Raw genomic sequence first — 19,889 nt, forward strand, 5'->3', positions numbered from 1 at the left:
TACCCGAGCACTGGCACAAGACACCATAGGCAACCATAGTCTGCTTGTGTCTGCAAGACTTGCCACACATACAGAAGAAGAGCAGTTTGATCACCAGGAATTTGGTCAAAGACGCTCTCATATAACAGTTTTCTAGTTCCATTTCCTGAATTGCTGTAAGGGCAACCCCGGAGGCCTGAGATCAAGGCCTAGCAGGGGAGGATCCAAAGCGTGAATATTGGTAAGCAAATACAAATGAAGCTGACCTAGCAGGGGAGGATCCAAAGAGAAGAAACTCTAAGGGTCCACCTGCTAGGTAGCTGACTATATACTGCTTGTCTGTAGCTGCCGCTGTTGGGCACAGAAGGCTTGGGCGGTGTCGCAGGCAAGGTCCCAGGGCGACCATTGGGAGGGCATTGACGGATCGGTGATTGTGCTGGCGAGATGGAGGGCTGGACCGGAGACGCCATCGGAATCGGACCGGAATCGGAGATGTCTCCGAGGGGTCGAAAGGGGGGTTCCCCTGACAATTGCCTTATATATCTGGATTATGGCTTGCTACCACTCTTGGTTCAATGAGGACATTGATCATAAGAGGGGGGTAATGTTACACTTTCTAGGCTCTGCTGATATCATCAACCTCCATCACATCACACCAACCAACCCCAAACAAAGGCTAGCACAGCCTTACCATATTTGGTTAGATGATATCATCAATCCATCAATGACTCAGACCGAGTCATATCAATCTGAGTCATAAGTCATGACATGAGTCAGGGTGAGTTGGTATGTGTCAGAGTGAGTCAGTATTAGTCAGCCTGGAATTAGTATATAAGGAGGACGCTGGTGGCCTTCTGCTCCTAGCACGTTTATTCTCTTTTCCCTCCTACCTCCTGGGAAATAGTCATTCAGTTGTATCATACCTATCAATACAACTTGATTTCATCATTAACCACTACAACATTAGATCATTTGATCATCCATTAAGTTGGCCCATCATCTTATCCGGCTTTGTTTGTGACATCATCACTTATGCATCAACTAGTGATTAGCTTGTGCTGGCACAACTATTGAGCTACCACTATAATAGTGGTAGCACTATTAGTTACTTAATGAAAGTTGTTTTGTATAAAAAAAAATGTACAACCTTGATTTTGTGACGATCTGTGACATTCTCTAATGGTTTTAGTCTCAAACGGCAAAAATTTCCTTTTCTGCAAATCTCCCACACTCTGTGACATTGGTAACATCGTGACCCGGTGCTGAAATGCACACAAGTTGCCAAAAGGGTTAATTATTCATTGCTATTTATAGTATGATACACTTATATTATAGTCTTATAGAAAACCCTTTGTATAGAAAACCTTTTGTGACGTCACATATCAGTGTTAGATTTCAAGTCTGAGTGTCATACTGCTTAAATTATTCATAATTATTCATACTGGATGGACTTAGATGAAAAAGCAGTGTTGAAACTTGAAATTATTCATCCTACTTTCCATGAATTATTCATTTGTATGGGCATTGCAGATATCACCATGAATTATTAGGTCCAACCTGCTGTGGTGGACCTGAAAATTCACAGTGTATACTGGGCTACACAGGTGTAAAGTATCTGAACATATAAGTCACCCACTACACATTAGTTGAACTACCAGATATTCTCTTTCATATGACTGAAAAGTAGATACAGTGATCATATTGTAACATAGTGATCAAATATCTTGGTCAATTAATGGTACTGCTGAAGACCTGTCTGATAGTACTTAAATCATGTATATACCTCCAGTAGTTATGGAACTAGAGCCTCATTAGCTGTACATTAGTTAGTGATTTGGCAGTACGGGCACAACTATTCAATTGACACTATAGGTTACTTAATGAAAGTTGTTTGTATAGACAAAATATATAAATTTGCTTTGTGACAATGTGTGACATTATCTGATGATTGTATGGTCAAATGGCAAAAATTCCCTTTTCTGGAAATTTGTCATGCTAGTTACACTATATAATTCTGTAAGCCAGGGACCTCACCTAGCCCAAGTTTCTCAAAGTTCCAATTATTTATTATTCTTCAGACATGAATGGACTCAAAACTAGCTCAGAGCACGTGTCAAAACCACCCAACCAAGACTTGGTTGCTAACCAAATTTTGACCTCGACTTGGCATTTGGGTGCAACTATAATATTAGGCAAAACTTTGATTTTAAACCAAGTTTTTAGCAAATTTCAGCCTAGATATACCCTATTGAGCATCTGGAGAAAACCTGGGTCCAAAGCCAAGCCTCACAGAAGAATTGGTTGCAGAGCGTCTGGGAAAAAACACAACCACACATATGGGTCCCCTACCTATTAGAGAGTTTGTGACATTCCACCGGGAGCCACCCAGTGGCCAAATTACGTTGCGATCACTGGTGGCTCCAGTGGCTATCAATTCTGCTAATTCACACCAGTTTTGAGTAGAAATTGTGAAAAAACTCAAGTTTCATGAAATTTTATTCAAATAAGACACAATTCTTGGAGCAAGATGACATCATAGCCACGTCATGTTAACTCAGTCTAATTTGAGCTTATTCGGTGATGAGTGCGGAGTGGGGACAGCAAATGAGCTCTCTAACTAACCAAACCAACAAAAACAACTAAACTCCACTTGACGTAGAGAGAAAGATGTATAATGTTGAGTAGGAAAAGTCACAAAACCCAAAAATCATCGACTCCTTGTGCGAGAACAGACCCCTGTGAACAGAGCCTTGGCACAATGTGTAAGGTTGTAGGGTTGATACGAGTTTCTTGCGAAAAACATTGATTTTGTGTGCCCCAAAGTGTACTATCGACGAAACTCAGTAATAGAGAAGCGCCAATACGATGCCCGGAGAGTTTATACTCGTTGGATCAGGACTAACTGCCTTAAACCCTCTGAGTTGTCTCGAGTCAGGAACTAACTGCCTTAAACTCTCGACCAGCAACCGAAACCCAATAAACAGCAACCGGAACTCTTACATTCCGCAACCGAAACCCTCAACCAATAATCCTCCCGACCGCGTTGATACTATTTCGAAAGAGCTAGCAAGATAGATTGACGAGCTAGATCCCCAGATGCACCTAGTAGAGTGGGGCAATCCATGAATCCCCCAAATACAAGACAGTGATATAAATACTAAAACGAAATTGATAGAATCAGGGAAAATCTCAAGTAAGAAGAGTCGTCCATGTGCATAATTGTATAGGTATCGTTTCGCCATACGGCCCAGAGTTGAAAATCCAGGTCCAGATGACTGGTATCGCGTGTATTGGTGTCAATGACCTGTGTAAATCTTCTGTGTTCGTGACCATCTAGTTTTCCTTGTGAAGAATCCCTCGATCTTGAGTAGGATAAGTGGATAGCTCTGCTTCCCAGCTTTCGATTGACACCCATAACTTGTATCTTGTGCGTATGGCCTCAGCAGTAGTTGTCCCAGCTCTCCTGGTGCATTTCCAATGTTCAGATGATCAGTTCCTCGACAGTGTTTTAGAGTCGCCGTTGATCACAGGTCCAGGCCCCAATCAATTGAGTAGGTTTTCGCCGTTTAACCGTCCCTTGGGACTCTCGATCCTCCAACATGATCCGAAACCATGTTCCAATGATGTCAGTTGTTGATACCAACAGAGATAGGGGTATCCCTTATCTAGGAGAAGTCGACTTCAAGTCTCCACTGAGCGCCAAACCAAATATGCCTTTTAGAATGCACTCCCTTTGGGGATTTTGCATAGAATTGGATAGATTCTAGCAAGAAAAGGGCTCTGCAAACTTTTCCTAGTCAAGATTTTGGAATCACTGAGAGCGATTTGATAGATTTTGACTGGATTTTGACTGGTTCTTGTGCAGATAACTCCCTAGTTGACCATTCGGGACTCATGTCAACTCTGAGACGTGCGCTGAGCAACAAAATCGACAAAAATAGTCGTTTCCTGGTCTGTCCCAGACTGTGGCTTATCATCGGGCCACATGATATCACTGTGGAGCCACTGGAGCCACCGGTGATCGCAACAAATTTCGGCCACCGGGTGGCTCCTGGTGGCACATCGCAAAGTCTCTATTATCAGGGTCCTGCTCCAACAAAGTGAGGCCCGAAATCGGGCTGGGTTTGTGGCCCGACCCAACAAGTAAATGAATTGTTAACAGCTTTTGTAATTTGTCAAATGATTACTGGCTGGTATTAACTTACCTTTTGTCTTTCAGTAAAGTTACCTTGCATATAAAAATACCTCTACAGTAATGACTGATCATAATATATATTATCAAACTTAAATAAGAAAAATATATATATATAAAAGAACCTTACAGGTCACATAGTTGATTATCCAAATAATCATATTGAGCACATTTTCCAGCATAGTCTCAAGGTTAGGCGGGGTGTTTATGCTAAATTAACATATTAGTAACTTAGAGTATTAAACAATGAAGTCTTGACTACCTGATAGTTGGATAGCACTATAGCATTTAGTCCAGTTATCTCCATGCATAAAATTCTCATAGGAGAAGTTGACTTTGTGATGACTAATGACCTTGGTACTCAGTGGCATATAAAATCCTGGTCGAAAATCTGGAGGAAGCCAAAAAAGAAGATCTTCCTGTTCAGATAGAACCCAGCCATCATCACTAAGTTTCCAAAAGGGTGATAAGGTAGGCAGTGTGAAGCTCTAAACATATATAAGTCAAAATAATATAGCTAATAAAACTAACTGACATTAGATGTAGGCAGCATAGTATAAGAGGAGAATAAGGAACCAAGAGTATGTATTCTCCATACTCTTATAGTTTGGTCCTGGGAACTAGAAACAATAAAGTTTCCATCAGGAGAAAATGCAACAGAGAGAACTGCATCAGTGTGGCCTTCCAGAGGCTGTTTCACAAGTTCGCCTGTTGCTACATTCCATATCCGGATTGTATGATCAAGTGATCCAGATACAATATACTGGCCATCTGGTGAGAAGGCTACTGACCGGACAGAGTCAGTATGTCCTATAAGACAATGTTTGACATGATCTGTTGCAAGAGTATTCCAGACATCCACATAGCCATCAGAAGACCCAGAGGCAATATACTGACCATCTGGTGAGAATGACACTGAGCAGACAATTCTAAAATGTTCTTCAAAAGGGTAATGCCTCACAATATCTCCATTCATAGCATCCCATATATGAACATTTTGATCATAGGAGCCAGAAACAATATATCGGCCATCTGAAGAAAATGCAAGAGAGTAAAATAGGTTGCTATCATACTCAGTAGAATACCAAACAAGTGCTTGTGTATGTGCATTCCATACAGATATAGTGTTTGAAGCCGAAGCAATATATTGGCCATCTGGTGAGAACACTACAGAGAAAACTGGAGAACTATGCTTAAGAGATCCAATGCAGTCTCCAGTAAGTGCATTATATATTTGCACAGTCTCATCAAGAGATCCAGAAATAATATGCTGACTATCTGAAGAGAATCCAACAGAGCGAACTGCACCAGTATGTCCTTTAAGACTATAGCTGAGATTATCTTCAGCAAATGTATTCCATATATGTATGGTCTTATCATCAGATGCAGAAGCTATATACTGACCATTGGGTGAGAATACAACAGTGTTGACCGAGCCAGAGTGCTGTTCAGGACAAGTCCTCTCACTATTTCTGTGCATAGACATTCTAGCAGATGTTAAAATCTTACTATTATGACCTTTGGCTAAGGAAATTGTGTTGACTAGATCATAATATTCAGAGATATTCCATATTCTTACTGTGTTGTCATCAGATCCTGAAATAATATATTGGCCATCTGGTGAAAAGGCAACTGAGCCAACATCAGCAGTGTGTCCCAAAAGTGGATGTCCAATATGAGCTCCAGTCAGTAGGCTCCATACATGTATAGTCTGGTCCTGAGATCCAGACACAACAAATTGGCTATCTGGTGAAACTGCTACTGAAAGAACTGGAGCAGTATGTCCTTTGAGAGAATGTTGAACATGATCTCCTGTAAATGTTTTCCAGATACGAAGAGTTTTGTCTGCAGATCCAGACACAATATACTGCCCATCTGGTGAGAATGCTACAGACAAAATCATGTTAGTATGTCCTTGAAGTGAACAACCAACAGGATTTCCAGTAAATGCATTCCATATTCTGAGTGTTGAATCTTCAGAGCCTGAGACAATATATTGACTGTCTGATGAGAATGCAAGAGAGATAATTCTGCCTGTATGCCCCTCAAATGGCTGCTCAAATGGCTCTCCAGTATGTATATTCCATATCTGCATCCTCTGGCCACCATCCATAGCAATAAGCTGGCTATCTGGTGAGAAAATAATCCGCTTAATATCAATGCCTCCTAGGTCAGATTGTCTTATCAGATCTCCAGTAGGTGCATGCCATATTTGCAACATATTACTTATAACAGATCCAATATATTGTCCATCTAGTGAGAGAACAGGTCTGCTATAAATCCTTAGATCCGGACTCACCCCCAGGTTACTTGCTGGCCAATGCCCAAGCTGCTCTCCTGTTATAGCATTCCGGCAGTATATAGAGTGTACATCACAGATGATAATAGATTGTCCATCAGATGAAAATCTTGCTCTGTGAACTGGTGAATCCTGATGGAAAGTTTTTACAAGTTGTGGCCAGTCTTTCCAAGCTCCCTGGTTGACCTTGAGTGTCTGATTCAAGCCCCCTTCTTTCAGTTGCGAAGTTATCATGTGGGAGTTCTGAGGTATCAAATTTAATGCGGACACATATAAATGTGCTGTACTATGCTGTATACATCCCCCAAAAACTTGCAGGAAACTAGCAAGCTCTTGAAACATTGCTTTGTGCTTTTCATTCTGTATTTTATGAGGAATAGTCAGCATATAGGTGTCTATCTTACCTGGATCCATTGTGATATTGTCTTCACCTGCTGCATTATCACTGTCACCCCACCTAATAAGGCAATCACTTCTAGCCAAAACCATACATTGGTCATCAGAAGATTCTGGATATCAGAAAGATTCTGAGTATGTGGGGTGATATGCTTGATCCAGTGCAAAAACACAGTATCTGAGGTGTGGTGGAATATATTTCATAATATCCAAATTTTGCTCTTCATTTGACTTGTATGATGTTTTAATATCACAAATATTGAACCTAAGTTCATTTAATTGAACCTGGATAATTCTCTTAATAACAAATATTTGTGCCTTTTCAGAGCTACAGCTGAAGTCAGGATTATTTATGTCTTGGGCAGGTTGATGTACAAATTCCTTGAATGATAGATGATATAGCTGAACAAGACTGGCTGTGTCATCTAGATCTGGAACAAATACCACAGCACTTAATCTCATGAGATACTTATGAACCTTCTCCTTGTTTATATCTAGTAATTTAGCCAGAGTATCAAGACTAAGTGGCTCAAAAAGATTAAGCACAGTATAAAGTATACTGAGTTGTCTTTCATATTGATCCTTTCTCCACTGTTCTGAATTTGCCTCTGGCCTCTGGATGGCTGATGATACAACATTCAAGTAGAGTGCATTAAGATCTTGATGTCCAGTTTGCATATTCAACAGATATTCTGCTTGTTCATCCCAGCTGTTCTGGCTATCAGATGTACTGATATATCTAACACAAGTGGCTGCATATATGAACAGTCCAGCAGCATGATATGAGATATAACTGATAGTAGAAGCAGCCTTTGACTTGTCATACCAATTTGTTGATGTAAGGGGAAGCAAGTGGTGAAGATATCTGTTGATATCTGCTCTAACAATATGCTGCTCAAGATGGTCCAGCTTAATATCAAAAGCAGATGCCTTGAGAGGACCAGTCATAATTGTTGCTGGAACTTGTGGTCTCCCAGTAAGGAAAAAACGGATAAAGAAAGGAATTTTATCTCTGGCAGTTGTCAGCCATGATACAACTATCTGGCCCTGATCCTGCCCACACTCATCAAGAGCATCTAGACAAATAATCCAAAATGATTGAGAGGAGGGGACTTGTAACTGATTCAAAAGAGCTATGACAAGCTTATCAAACTGGTTCTTAGGATCTTCATTCAGGACCTGAAATTGACTGTCCTCAAGAAATTTTCCGAGTAGCCTTTTGAACTCAGAACTATATGCTGCCAGTTGATAGGCAAGAGCAATAGGTAAGCCTCTATGGTCATTACGTCCAGCAAAGCGGTATGAGAAAAAGAAAGAGGCAGCAAGAGAATGCTCCTCTGCTAGCTTTGTAGCTACTGTCTTAGCAATTGTAGACTTCCCAGACCCTGCTGAGCCAGTAAGCAGGATAATTTGCTGTGGATATTGATTGCTGGTCAATCTAGCAATGATTTCTTGGGTAACTTTTACCCTGGTATCTTCCAAGCAGCAGTTGGGTGTATTCTCAGCATTATATTGAGCTGCAATATATCTTGCATCTAGCTTACTGAGAGCTTGATTCATTTTGTCTTTTGATTGTTAATCCATAAAGTGTCATGATGTATGTAATTCTTACCCTCAGTATAGAACTGTTGTGTGAGAATAAATAATGCTATCTGCATTTCTGTCTTGAAGAAAGCTTAGTTTATGATGTTTCAAGTTACTGGTGGAATTGTTTAAGACTGACCATAAACTTTTGAAGGTATGCATTTAGTTTTGTCTTGATATCACTGATGTCTGCTTTGATAGATGGGCTCTTCCAGAAGTTTCTCTTCTTCTTTGAGCTCTGTAGAAGGTCTTCACATTGAATAATATATGGCTCTAGCTTGCTGCAGCATATGATTAATACACTAAGTTGCAACAACACATTCAAAATACCTCTTCAATACAGAGAATAAATGCTGGACTTCTGGGATATCAGCTAATTTCTCCATCTGTATTTCACAGATTTCCTTTAGCTGGTCAATAAGACCGGGCAGCTCCTTCTTGTTGTACTGTGCAGTCTGTAACATGACAACACCCTGAGTCGATCTTGTGAGGGAAGTGGTGGCAAACTCACCGAGACCATTTCAAGAAGCCCCTTCATCACATTGAGACAGCTAGAGATCGCTCCTCCTGCAATTGGAATACTTGTTGTGAGCTGTGCTGCCAGCCCAATGGCATCTGTTGCACGAGCGGAGTTGGTTTGGGCATCCAAGGTGGGGGTGGGGGCCATGGTGGTACGAGAGAGAGCTGTGGAACGTCGAGCATGGCGATGCCATGATGGGCAGTTGCTGTGATTCCACGACCCTTCGCAGTGTGGCGCCACTTATGATTCGCCGCGAACTCTATGATGGCTGGGAATAAATATGCCCCGTTCATATTCATACTCGCGCCGTAACTCCGAATCATATGAGAATCAAGATATCCCGAGATCTGTATCCTCACACCCGTTTAACTACACACCACTCCGCTCCTCCTGAAATCTGAAATGTTCGATGAAAACGGGTTTTCGGATGTGCCTGAATCCCAACTGCTGCCAGTGGGAGGACAAAAGAGTCAACTTGGGGTGTCGTCGATACACTCGAGACAGCAGACGTCTGGGAGTCTGGCCCCATGACAGTAAGCCACGGTGAATTCCTGGTCATGGTACCAGTTCGGAGTCTCTCAATTGAGTTCCAACTGGTTAGCTGACAGCTGCCAGTGCTGACTAGATTGTCAAGGTCAGGGTCGATAATCAAGAAAACTATTTCGAGTCAGTATAGCGGTCAAAACGATGGGTATACACAGATCACTGACCACAGCGATTTGAAGCTTCGAGAGCTGTTTGTGCGCTATTCGGCATATTCGCTCTAGCTCCACGAGTATACTGTCACCGTTACTGGTCTCTCCAAGTCTCCAGCCTGAGGATTGGGCGTTCCCACCGCCACCTCCAGAATAACTCGATCCGAACCGGAGACTAGGAATTTGGCGTCAGACGGCATTCTTAGGTTCGACGTGCGTTGCGAGCTGCTGCTGGCGCTGCTCGCCCACTGGCAGTCGTGTGGCGATCAACTCAAACTGTTGGATCCCTGCATCGTACGGCGCAACTTTCCGGGCCACAGCAGGACATTTAGCGTCTTTCGCATTTGCGCCGGGCAGAGAAAACGGCCGTGAGGAGCACCTCGACGAGCTGAAAGACCGACAGAGGGTTAGAGTTAGCTCCTGCGCCTTCTGTGCCGAGCCCATCGCATTCACCTGGCACTTGCATGTGTGTTGCCAATGGATGAGAGAGAAATCAAGGGATGCGGACGCAAACGTGACGTCACAACTTATCCTCGCCAAACCAGTGACTGCCAACCGCCACCTTTCTTTTCGCAGGGAGATGACCAGACCATTGCCCGGGAGGGTGCAGAAAATCCTTCGTCGCCATGTCCAATGCGCGATTGCTGCTTGTGCTCGCCTCGCGACAATATCGCGACTTGAATCCATTGCGCCAGATAGCTAAGTATCCAGCAACTAGGGTTTATGTCAATGCGCGAAGGCGCCCCGCTGGTTACAGTTACTGCCAAGGCCTGCGGAGAGCGATGCAACGGTCGCGGTTGTCTCACTTTACAGTTGCGCCACCGAAAACGCCGACATAGTGCTGGTTACTGCCAATGCTCGCTCGACGAACGCAGTCGTCGGGTTGTCAGAGGAAACAAAAAAAAAGTGAGATCCATTAGTTACCGAGCCCAAGTACTGTAACGTTAACCGTCCGAAGGAAAGATAAGTACATTAACGAAAGAACGAGCTACAAGGACCCCGGACTAGTGGAGGTCGTGCTCGAAGTCGTTGTGACGCTTGTGCTTGCACATTTGGCCGCATTCCTCCTTCATTTTCATCTCATGCGACATCTCCGGCTTCTTGGGCATGTCCATCTTGCCTTTTTCCATGTTCATTTCGGGTTTTTTGGGCTCCATCTCGGGTTTCTTGGGCTCCATCATTCCGGGCTTTTTGGGCTCCATTTCGGGCTTCTTAGGCTCCATCATCTTGTGCTCCATCTCGGGCTTCTTGGGCGGCTGCTCGTTCTTGTTAACGGTGACCGTTTTGCAGCCTACAAGCGCTCAGCAGCCATACCAACGTCGTCAAACAAGGCACGTACCGTCCTCCTTGGCGAAGAGCTCCGTCGAGACAGCGAGCAAGTTGCTCTCGCCGAGCTTGTTCTGCGTGTAGCGCGAGTTGAACTTGATCACGCTCTTGAGGGCGTTGAACGTCTTGACGTTCACGGGGGAGGGGCTTCTCGAGGACGAGGAAGGTGAGGCCCTCAGCGCAGGGCGGGGTGGTGAGCGAGCCGGTGTACTGGAAGAGGGGGCCGTCCTCAACGGCCTTGATGAGCGCCGCGAAATCGAGCTTGCCAGTCTTGGTGGCGGTGCCGGGTTTGCCGACGTCCTTGAGGTTGGCGGTGGCAGCGGTGAGGAGCTCAGTGGTCGAGCCGTCCTCCGTGAGCTGGAAGGGGATCGCGATGACGGCGATGGACGCGTCTGCACGGGAAGCACAGTCAGCAAATCGCCCATCAAAAGAAGCACGACGAGATGACCAATTACCTTTCGCCTGGTGGACCATGTGCATCTCCAGCGGGAAGTACTCGTCGTTGATGCGGTGCTCGCTGGGGGTGTGGAGATGGAACTGCTTCAGGTCGAACTCCTTGCCCTCGACGGTCGTCTTGCCCTTGCCCTCGCCGATGACGACCTCGAGCGTCGTGCCCAAGTTTTCGAACTCGGTCTCCTCGAGCGTTTCGATCTCGATTTTCGGCTTCGACTTGGCCTTGCCGACGGAGTCGTCGAGGACGATGGGCGACTGCACTTTGCTCGAGCGGCACGCGCTGTTGGCCGGGTCCAGCCCCGCCCAGTTGAGTGGCCCTTGCAGACCAGAGTAGCCGAACTTGCTAATGTCGACCTTGCCCTCCGCGCGTGGCATGAAGGACGTGCCGTGCATGCAGCTTGCGCTGGCGTACGTGACCGCTAGCGACGATACGAGTAACCGGGTAAACATGGTTGGTGAAAGACGCAAGGGATTACAAGACTGAAGCTTGAAAGTCCAGACGGCGTTACAAAGAGGCCTTTTGTCTTCGAAGGAGTAGATGTCGAGTCCGCACGCAGACACGACAGAGAGGAAGAAAAGAGGAAGAGGCGGGGGGTTGCGAAGCAGAAAAGAAAGAGTGGGCGGTACAAATATGAAGGCGCCCGAGAAACGCAGATCCTGGATTTTAAAGCATACGGTTGTCCCACCGCGAATGGATCGCAGTCCCGCAAGCGTTGATACATGATTGGGTTGTTCAGCACAAGCGGGTCCATCGGTCCAGACCGCAATTCAACACGTCCGCTTGGCGCGCTTGGGTGGGCGGAACTCGACGTGCTTGGCTTGTCTTGGATCAATTCTTGGTAAGCTTGGCCGTCCTTGGTACGCTCGGCGCTGGCGATGCCCGTCGTTCCGGTCAGTGATAATATTCGTTGAAACGTGCGCAAAAGTCCGGTAGCCAATCACGGCGCACGCTGCGTTTGATTCGCCTGTTCCTGGCGTCGCTGATGGGGGCGCCTAATCTAATGAGAGGTTGCCCCGAAAGTGCTCGTATCTTCGCTTCCCAACTTGAACCTCCTCGCCGGATTGCCTCCGTGTTCAACCTCCGCTTGATCGTGGAGCGCGAGAGGTTAAAGTTGAACATTTGTGGAGCACTTTGAGCTCCCAAGTCCAGGGTCGTGTTGAACAACAAGGGTCCATCGTGATTTCATCCCGTAGGGCGGCCTATTTGGGGTGAGTCCCTGCGAGAAACTAGGCTGCCTGGGTGATCCTTGCGCGTGCCGTTGATTGGACCGTGAACTGCCATGCACTTGGGGTGCTTGGATCCGAGTACCGCCCAGCGGCGCGCTTCTTGGCGGGCGCCTGGGGTGCGCCCACCCCAACGCCAGCGACGCGGCTTCCGGCGGCGGGATCCTCACCCGAGTCGAGACGTGGCAGTCTGCAAAAAGGACGCCGTCGATGGTCGTCTGGTGACCATGACATTTTTTAATTTTCGAGAGTCCAGACCGCGCTGATCAGGGTCAACTGCGGTGCCTAAGACATTTCTAAGAATAACGTCGGCGGCGGGCTGGGCAGCTTAGAGTTGCATAGCTCAGGTGCATGCTATTCTGGGTCGACGAAAAGCGATTTGCAGCTGTGTAGCTGCGCTGTTGTGTAGGCTACCGCAGGGCGAACAGCCAGTTGCCCGCTGAAAGCGTGTCGGACAACAAGCCCACAGGGAATGTGTAAACAAAAACAGTCCGCGTGTCCTGGTCTATCTGCGAATTTTCAATTTTTGTTCCAGTCTGGATCAGGCTCGAGCTTGTTCCTTGATGTGCTCTGAGAGGACGTTGCGCTTAAGTATCTGCGCCGGCGAGGGAGCTGGAGGCCGGCTTGTTGACACCATCGAAAAGTTGTGGTATCGGTGCAATACAGGTCCAGATGAGCACGGAGGACGAGTTTTGTTGCGACGTTAATCAGTGCGCGTTTTCACAGCCTGTACTAGTCGGCTTCCCGGGTTCGCCGGGGATGCTACTCTCAAAACATGCCCGATGGTACCCAGGTACGACAGAGAAACTACGCCTCCACACTTGAATGTTGCCGTTCCCAATGGTAACGCATAGATAGGTGGACCCGAGGAGCATATCAACGACAATATGTAGTTGTATTACAAGTAGCTCTTCTAGTCCATCATCGACAAGGTGTAAGCACAACAAAGGTGTTATGGTTGTTGTCGGTAGAAACATATGGAGTAGTAGGCAAAACACGGCCCTATTGTCGCCAAAGGGTCGTCCACTTTACAAGTCGCCAACCCGGGTTAGCGCAACGCGCCGCTTTTTCTTCGGGGGACCATCGTCCCCCTCTTGCTTCTCTCCTTCGACCCCTTTGGACCCGCTTGCGCCTGCATCATCCACAGTCGCATTCGCTGGCAATGGCGGGATCGACTCCCGATCACCGTCAACACTCGCAGCAGGCGTCAACGGCTCCAGCGGCCGCTTCCTCCCGCTGAGACTTGGTGTCGCGGGAGTGCTTCCAGGAACAACCATAGAATGAGCCGCCGCAATTTGCTGGAGTTGCAGCACCGTCTGCTGGGTGTGATGTGGTGGCAAGATTTCGTCAAAAGTGACCAGCGTGCAATACCCGTCGCGCGAGGATACAATCAGGCATTGACCATCGGGCGACCACGACAAGTCCGTAAACTCATCGTAATGGAGCTTCGTGAGCAGACAGATGGGTCCCGCTTGCTGGGTGTCGTAAATCGCAAGTGTGTCCATCGTGACGACGGCATACAGCATTCGATAGGGAAGCGCGAAAATGGAGCCTGTGCCAGGAAGATTGGAGTGTGGTGGCGGGGGTAAAGGAATGGCATTAATTCGTGGAGACGAAGGATTTGACGGAACTGGTGTTGCCAAAGAAGGTGGTCGACTCGAATCGACAGGTGAGATTGTTGGAGAAGCCGATGAGGAAGGTCCGGTAATATCTACTTCAATATTTTCCTCGACATCTCTTGGCCCGTCTCCCGCACCTGTTGCGGTTCCTTGAGCAGATTTTGTACCACCCAGAACACCCGGTCGCAAATCGAAAAGGACAGGATTGAAGCGGACCGCAACACTAGCTTTTTTGTGGCCAGGAAGCTGTGCGACGGGCGGGCGGGCAAAGTTGGCGCGAGAGTAGATGTAGACTGTGGAGTTGGACGCATTTGTCGCTTGTTGCTCCGCTGGCCCAACATTTTCCGTGGATGACCGAGCTTTCCGCCCTCGTGACGACATTTCAGCATCCGCCTCCTGGTCCGCGTTCTCCCATCCCGGCACACTTGCGCTGGGGTCTTCGAATGTGCCGGCTGGCGTCAACAAGAGACCACCATCTGGACTGAAAGCCAGGCGACGGAAAAAGTTGCTATAGCCTTCATCGCCATACATTCTGGCCCCGTCGGTGTATCTTCGTTCGTCATAGCGACTTCTACTGCGACTCCGCTCATCGTACCGACCAGCCCAGCCAGCACTAGCGCTGGGAGGTGTTCGGATCGCAGGAAGAGCGGGCATCGGAGAAGGACTACGAGCATGAGCTCGTGAGACTACAAATCAGGATTTTAGCATTAGAAGAAGAGAAAATAGAAAGATAACACGAACAGCCAGGCGAACTGGGAGCATTACTGCCACTGAAAGATGATCGACGACTTGAAGTGCCCGCAGGTGGTGGTGGAAACATGGCAGCATTAATTGAAGCTGTTGCCAACATCGACACTGGAGTAGGTGGAAAGGGAGTGGAAAGACCCGGCTCTCTTTCACGGTCGCTTTCGATGGATTGACTTCGCATGAGAAGGGGTCGACTCCATTCAGTGCTGCTGGCGCTGAGGATCGACTCGTCTCGGTGAATCGATGGAGTACGGCTGTGAGCTCGAGGGGTTGGTGTATGAGTGGGAAAACGGGTGTTTCTTCCAACGGCATGGGCTTCAAAGCTTCCCTGAGGCGAAAGAGTTAATATCACTTGAGGGAATGACCAAAGGATGAGACGCACTTTGGAGGTCGAGATTCGATAGACATGCATAGAGCGGTCTGAAGATTGGGTGGCAATATACTCGTTCAACGGATCCCAAGCAACGCCTTGAACATAATGTGAATGCTCAGCGATTTCATGGACACATTTCCCTGGATGGAAATGAGTAAAGGGAGTAGAGCAATAGCTAGCTCAAAGAACGCACCATCTGCTGCAGCAAAGACTCTGGCTGTATTGTCCGTGCTCCCAGTCAATAGATATTCGCCCGTTGGACTCCAAGCAAGGTCATAAACCTGCATCGTCGTGCAACGAAACGTGGTTCGCGGCTTCCAGTACTCCTTTTCGTACTGCAAGTCTTCAGCGCTGAGGTCGCTCCCATAGGTCGTCGTCTGTGGACTGGCGCTCTGAGCCCAAATAATGACCATGCCGTCGTCACCAGCAGACGCGATGAGCTCGCCTATTTTACGCGTCAGCAGTCGTGGAAAGTCGCGTAAAATCGTTGCCACACACCGTTGGGGGAGAATCTGACCACGTTGACCGCTGCAGAATGGCGGCTCAGCGTGGCCAGGTACTCGACGCGAGCAGGGCGGCGTGATATTGACTCGTCCTCGACACCTGGCGGTCGGATATGCGGGTAAACCATCCAGACACGGACGTGATTGTCCTCTCCACCAGTGGCAAGGCGATAGGACTGGCCGCCAAATGCACGCGGGTCATTGGGCGGTGGGCGGGCTTTTTTGACGGGTACAGGTTGAAAATCGCAGGAGCTGATGGGCTTGGAGTCGTTCCATCGGATTTCTAGCGTTCGGAAACGCATGGGGGACGAGGGCAGGAGCGGGAAGTGGTGGGAGGAGAGCGAAAGTGTTTACGTACAAGGTCACTCGTGACACACACACATGACTAAGCGGCTTCACAAATTGCGTGTAATGAAACAAGAGATGAATCGCGGAAGTGCTTCACAGATAAGCATTTCATTTTTAGTACCCATGTGCAAACATGGCGGTATTTGCCAAATACCTGTCCATCTGCCGCACGCTCCCCCATCCCCGAGTGGACACCTGCTCCCCGCGCCGCTGCTCCCAGTCGAAGTTGTCGTCCCGGACCCAGGTCTTCCACGGCTCCCGCCCCAGTCGGACGCGCTTCAGCGTCGGAGCTGCCCCGCCCCACGCCTCGACAAAACGGCGCAGTTTGGCAAAGGTTAGACGCGGCCTGTCTTGTACTTCCACGGGGTGCCACCGCTGCGAGCTGAAGTACGCCTCGCAGTCAGACGGAGCCGTCGGTAGTGCATATAGATGGAGCACTTTGAGGCCCGATGTAGAGAACTTGGGGAGGTGGATTGTACCCACTTCGCGCATGAATTTCTATTCAAGGTGAATCAAGCAGCCCTTTACGGTCTAACACGCATACCTCTGAAGGAGTTCCTTGGTAGTACAGAACTTCGAGTCGTTCTAGTCCTGAATGCAACTCCGCAATGCGAGCAAAAACGTCGGGGTCCCAGGTGGTGAGGATTATCGCAAGCCTACGGAGGGGATGTGCAGCCAGGCTTTCAACGAAGCGGAGCGCGATGACAGACTTCGTTAGGGCATTCTGCACCGCCACGCGAGACAGCTTGGGGGCGGCAGCGGCAAACTTCTCCACAAACACCAAGGGGCCGAAGATGTCCTCCAACGCCGGAAATGGTTTGCTTGGTTCAGCCAGCGGGACATAATTTGTGGTGTAGTGGTGGTACAGACTTGGGGAGATGACGGATATACGCCGCAATACAGGGAAGTCGAACCGCTGGAGAGACTCATACCAGGTTTCGATTGTGTTCGACGCGCTGCCTGTGGAGTATCCGCTGCCTAGATTGAGGAAGACGAGTTGCGCGGCTTGAGCTTGGGTAAGCGAAATCTCGTCGTCTTGAAGCGAGTCCGTCGCGAGAGTGGAAAGCCGGGGGAAGAAGGAGAAGAAGTACTGCACATATTCATGCCTCCCAGTGAGTTTGTCCACAGGATAAGAAAGCCTGAGCGAGGTGACCGCGGGGAGAATATGAGGTGTATTTGAGATTTCAGGAATAGCGCACGAAGATAAAGTTAGTGCCGTCAGCCGCTCGAGACGCGCCAGAACGAAGAAGAAATCATCCGGGAGCGCAGTCGAAACCATGAACAACGATTGAAGGTGTGTGAATGACGGGATAAAATTACAGATAGCAGCCGTAGTGTGCTCAGGTATATCTGCAAAATGGAAAATTAGTCAGGAAATCGGCATGAAGAACTTGACACACCGCGCCTCCGGCCAAAGCAAAGCGCCAGCCGCTTAACATGCGTCAACTTGACTGCATGGTTGTGCCGGCGCCAGAACACAATATTGGACTCTGCAAGGGCCTGCGACTTCCATGCGAGCGCGGTGACATGTGCCTCCATGCTGAGTTCATGGAAGGCCCGTGAAACGAGCGCTACCGCGTTGAGCGTGGCGCGGTCGGCCATGCGGAAGACGAGCATAAGCAGCTCGTTCGGCAGCACGGGCAGCGGTTTCCTCGTCTTTGCCGTTGGCAGCCCTCTCGCCATGGCGGTTGCGATCTGCACGCCCATCGTGATGAAGGGTGAGAAAGATATGTAGCGTGGCACGTGCTAGCGTAATGTACACTAAATCTGTCCGCATTTGGTCACGATCCCGCGAAAATCAGCGGCTGTTGATATCATAACTAACCATGGGCATCCAGGATGAATACAGGTCTCGGAGCACCAGGCCGCGCAGCGACTCTGTTGGTCGCTCGGGCGCCCGCGCTCAAGCTCGACACGGAAGAGGCGGAGCTAGAGAGAATCACCACTTGATCCTTCAAAAAAGATGTTATTCAGCCGGTATTGCTGCCCAATTGGGACGTGTCTTTGAACGTTCCGCTGATTGGGCCACAATATGCGATCTTCCTGCAATGGACACAACGCAAGAGACAAGTCTCGGTGAACACAATGGTACCGTCGATGCGCGGCCGCTCAAACGACAGCGCAGCGACTCCGACATCGTCGTCACTCGAGACGCGTCATTCTACCCAGAGACGCCGTCCTGTGGCGACTATTGCATTTTGAGGGTCGAGACTACGCTCTTCAGGGTACGTGTCTACCCCATCTGTAACAATCAAGTCCTGAGAGATCTATAATGTAGGTCCAAAAGTCACTCCTGGTGCGCGACTCACCCGTGTTCGCGACGATGTTTGGGTTACCGCAGGGCGAGCTGCCCGCTGACGGGATATTTCATCTTCGACACTCACGACACCTTAGTCCAAGTACGACACATACTATTTTCGGTAATTGATGGACAGAAAATGATGAAAATTTGTCCAACTGCGACACTTGAAGGCGCTGATGGCCAAGTCCGACACTCCCGTTTGGGGGATTCACAAGGAAATGTGACACACGGCAGATCATAAAGTAGGATGGCAAGCTCCGCGCAGCGGGCCCCCGTGGCGAACGGCAGCCCGCGGCAGCGTGGGGTCCGGGGCGAAGCCCTGGTCGGGGTCCGGGGTGGAAAACCCCGGCCGTCGCGGCCGGCGCCGCAATCTAGTCCCAAAAAGGACTTGTTAGGAGTATCCAAGGCGAAAGAGAGGGAGAAAAGAAGGGAAAGGCTCCGCGCAGCGGGCCACGCGGCGAGCGGAGGCTCCCGGCAGGGTGGGTCCAGGGCAAAGCCCTGGTCGGGGGTCCGGGGTGGAAAACCCCGGCCGCCGCGGCCGGCGCCGCAACCCGAGCAGTCGGGAAGATCTTACACTGTCACACATTTTGTCCAAATCCGACACCTGATCGGCACGGGGTGTCGGACTTGAGCGTCAACGTAAGTGTCGCAAATGTCGTGTTTGATACAACCTCGCCCGCTGAGGGCTTGTCGGACAACAATCCCATAGTGCTGGAGGGGGAGAGTGCGAGCGATTTCCGTGCCTTGCTGAAATATACTACTAAACCGTGCGTCTCCGGCTATTTGTGCCTTCCTCAGCTCGCATAAGTAATGGTTCCGACAGTGGTTTCGAGCTTGTTCCGCAAGAGATCCCCTTCGACGCGCTTGAAGATATCATGGCGCTTTCCCAGCTCGCGCACAAGTACGAGATGGAGGGCTGGCAGCGATGGGCGGGTATGGTCCTTCTTGAAATCGTGACAAAACACGCGACCATGCTGTCTGGAGCCCTTTTCGGCAGGCTCTTCGATCTGGCGATGCAGCTCTTGAACACCAAGCTTGTCGAAACGATCGAAAAGTTGTGGCTTCAGCGCATTACTGCGGGTTCTCTACCCTCCTCCGAAGCTATGGATGCGGGTGACAAGCACGGACGACGTCGCTTTCTGACTCTCCTCTACACACGAGAGCTAGACCTTTTTCCTACCAAAATACCCCCAAACGCGCTCCCATTCTCGCAGCCCCTAAGCTTCCCGAATTTGAAGACTTTGGCGCCTCTCCACGCGCAACGCATACTGATTGTCCACGCCTCTCTCTCCATTTCCTGGCAAGCATTCCGCGCATTGAAGGTCGCCG

General features: G+C 48.7%; 5 protein-coding genes across 5 annotated transcripts; all 5 read right to left on the reverse strand.

Moving 5' to 3' along the window:
- Nucleotides 1-4,376: 4,376 nt before the first annotated feature.
- On the reverse strand, nucleotides 4,377-4,724 carry MIND_00302000 (WD40 repeat-like protein; the record flags this gene model as incomplete). Its single annotated transcript, XM_037359882.1, has 3 exons — nucleotides 4,377-4,381; nucleotides 4,434-4,659; nucleotides 4,707-4,724. 3 exons carry the CDS (start codon nucleotides 4,722-4,724, stop codon nucleotides 4,377-4,379), a joined length of 249 nt encoding a protein of 82 aa, XP_037222767.1.
- A 4,601-nt stretch (nucleotides 4,725-9,325) lies between these two features.
- MIND_00302100 (uncharacterized protein) lies at nucleotides 9,326-9,726 on the reverse strand (the record flags this gene model as incomplete). Its single annotated transcript, XM_037359883.1, has 2 exons — nucleotides 9,326-9,627; nucleotides 9,681-9,726. The coding sequence occupies 2 exons, from the start codon at nucleotides 9,724-9,726 to the stop codon at nucleotides 9,326-9,328; spliced, it is 348 nt and encodes a 115-aa protein (XP_037222768.1).
- Nucleotides 9,727-10,669: 943 nt separating this feature from the next.
- Nucleotides 10,670-12,197, reverse strand: MIND_00302200 (Carbonic anhydrase; the record flags this gene model as incomplete). Its single annotated transcript, XM_037359884.1, has 4 exons — nucleotides 11,447-12,197; nucleotides 11,115-11,383; nucleotides 11,005-11,065; nucleotides 10,670-10,956 (listed from the first exon to the last, which is right to left on the reverse strand). Exons 1-4 carry the CDS (start codon nucleotides 11,892-11,894, stop codon nucleotides 10,670-10,672), a joined length of 1,065 nt encoding a protein of 354 aa, XP_037222769.1. The 5' UTR covers nucleotides 11,895-12,197.
- A 1,499-nt stretch (nucleotides 12,198-13,696) lies between these two features.
- Nucleotides 13,697-16,212, reverse strand: MIND_00302300 (WD-REPEATS-REGION domain-containing protein; the record flags this gene model as incomplete). Its single annotated transcript, XM_037359885.1, has 5 exons — nucleotides 13,697-14,973; nucleotides 15,029-15,362; nucleotides 15,417-15,547; nucleotides 15,601-15,852; nucleotides 15,906-16,212. 5 exons carry the CDS (start codon nucleotides 16,210-16,212, stop codon nucleotides 13,697-13,699), a joined length of 2,301 nt encoding a protein of 766 aa, XP_037222770.1.
- A 160-nt stretch (nucleotides 16,213-16,372) lies between these two features.
- MIND_00302400 (F-box domain-containing protein) lies at nucleotides 16,373-17,941 on the reverse strand (the record flags this gene model as incomplete). Its single annotated transcript, XM_037359886.1, has 3 exons — nucleotides 16,373-16,756; nucleotides 16,803-17,608; nucleotides 17,659-17,941. 3 exons carry the CDS (start codon nucleotides 17,939-17,941, stop codon nucleotides 16,373-16,375), a joined length of 1,473 nt encoding a protein of 490 aa, XP_037222771.1.
- Nucleotides 17,942-19,889: the final 1,948 nt, after the last annotated feature.

Source organism: Mycena indigotica (assembly GCF_014461135.1).
Source record: "Mycena indigotica strain 171206Taipei chromosome Unknown Mind.scaff0003, whole genome shotgun sequence".
In the NCBI taxonomy this organism is placed as follows: domain Eukaryota; kingdom Fungi; phylum Basidiomycota; class Agaricomycetes; order Agaricales; family Mycenaceae; genus Mycena; species Mycena indigotica.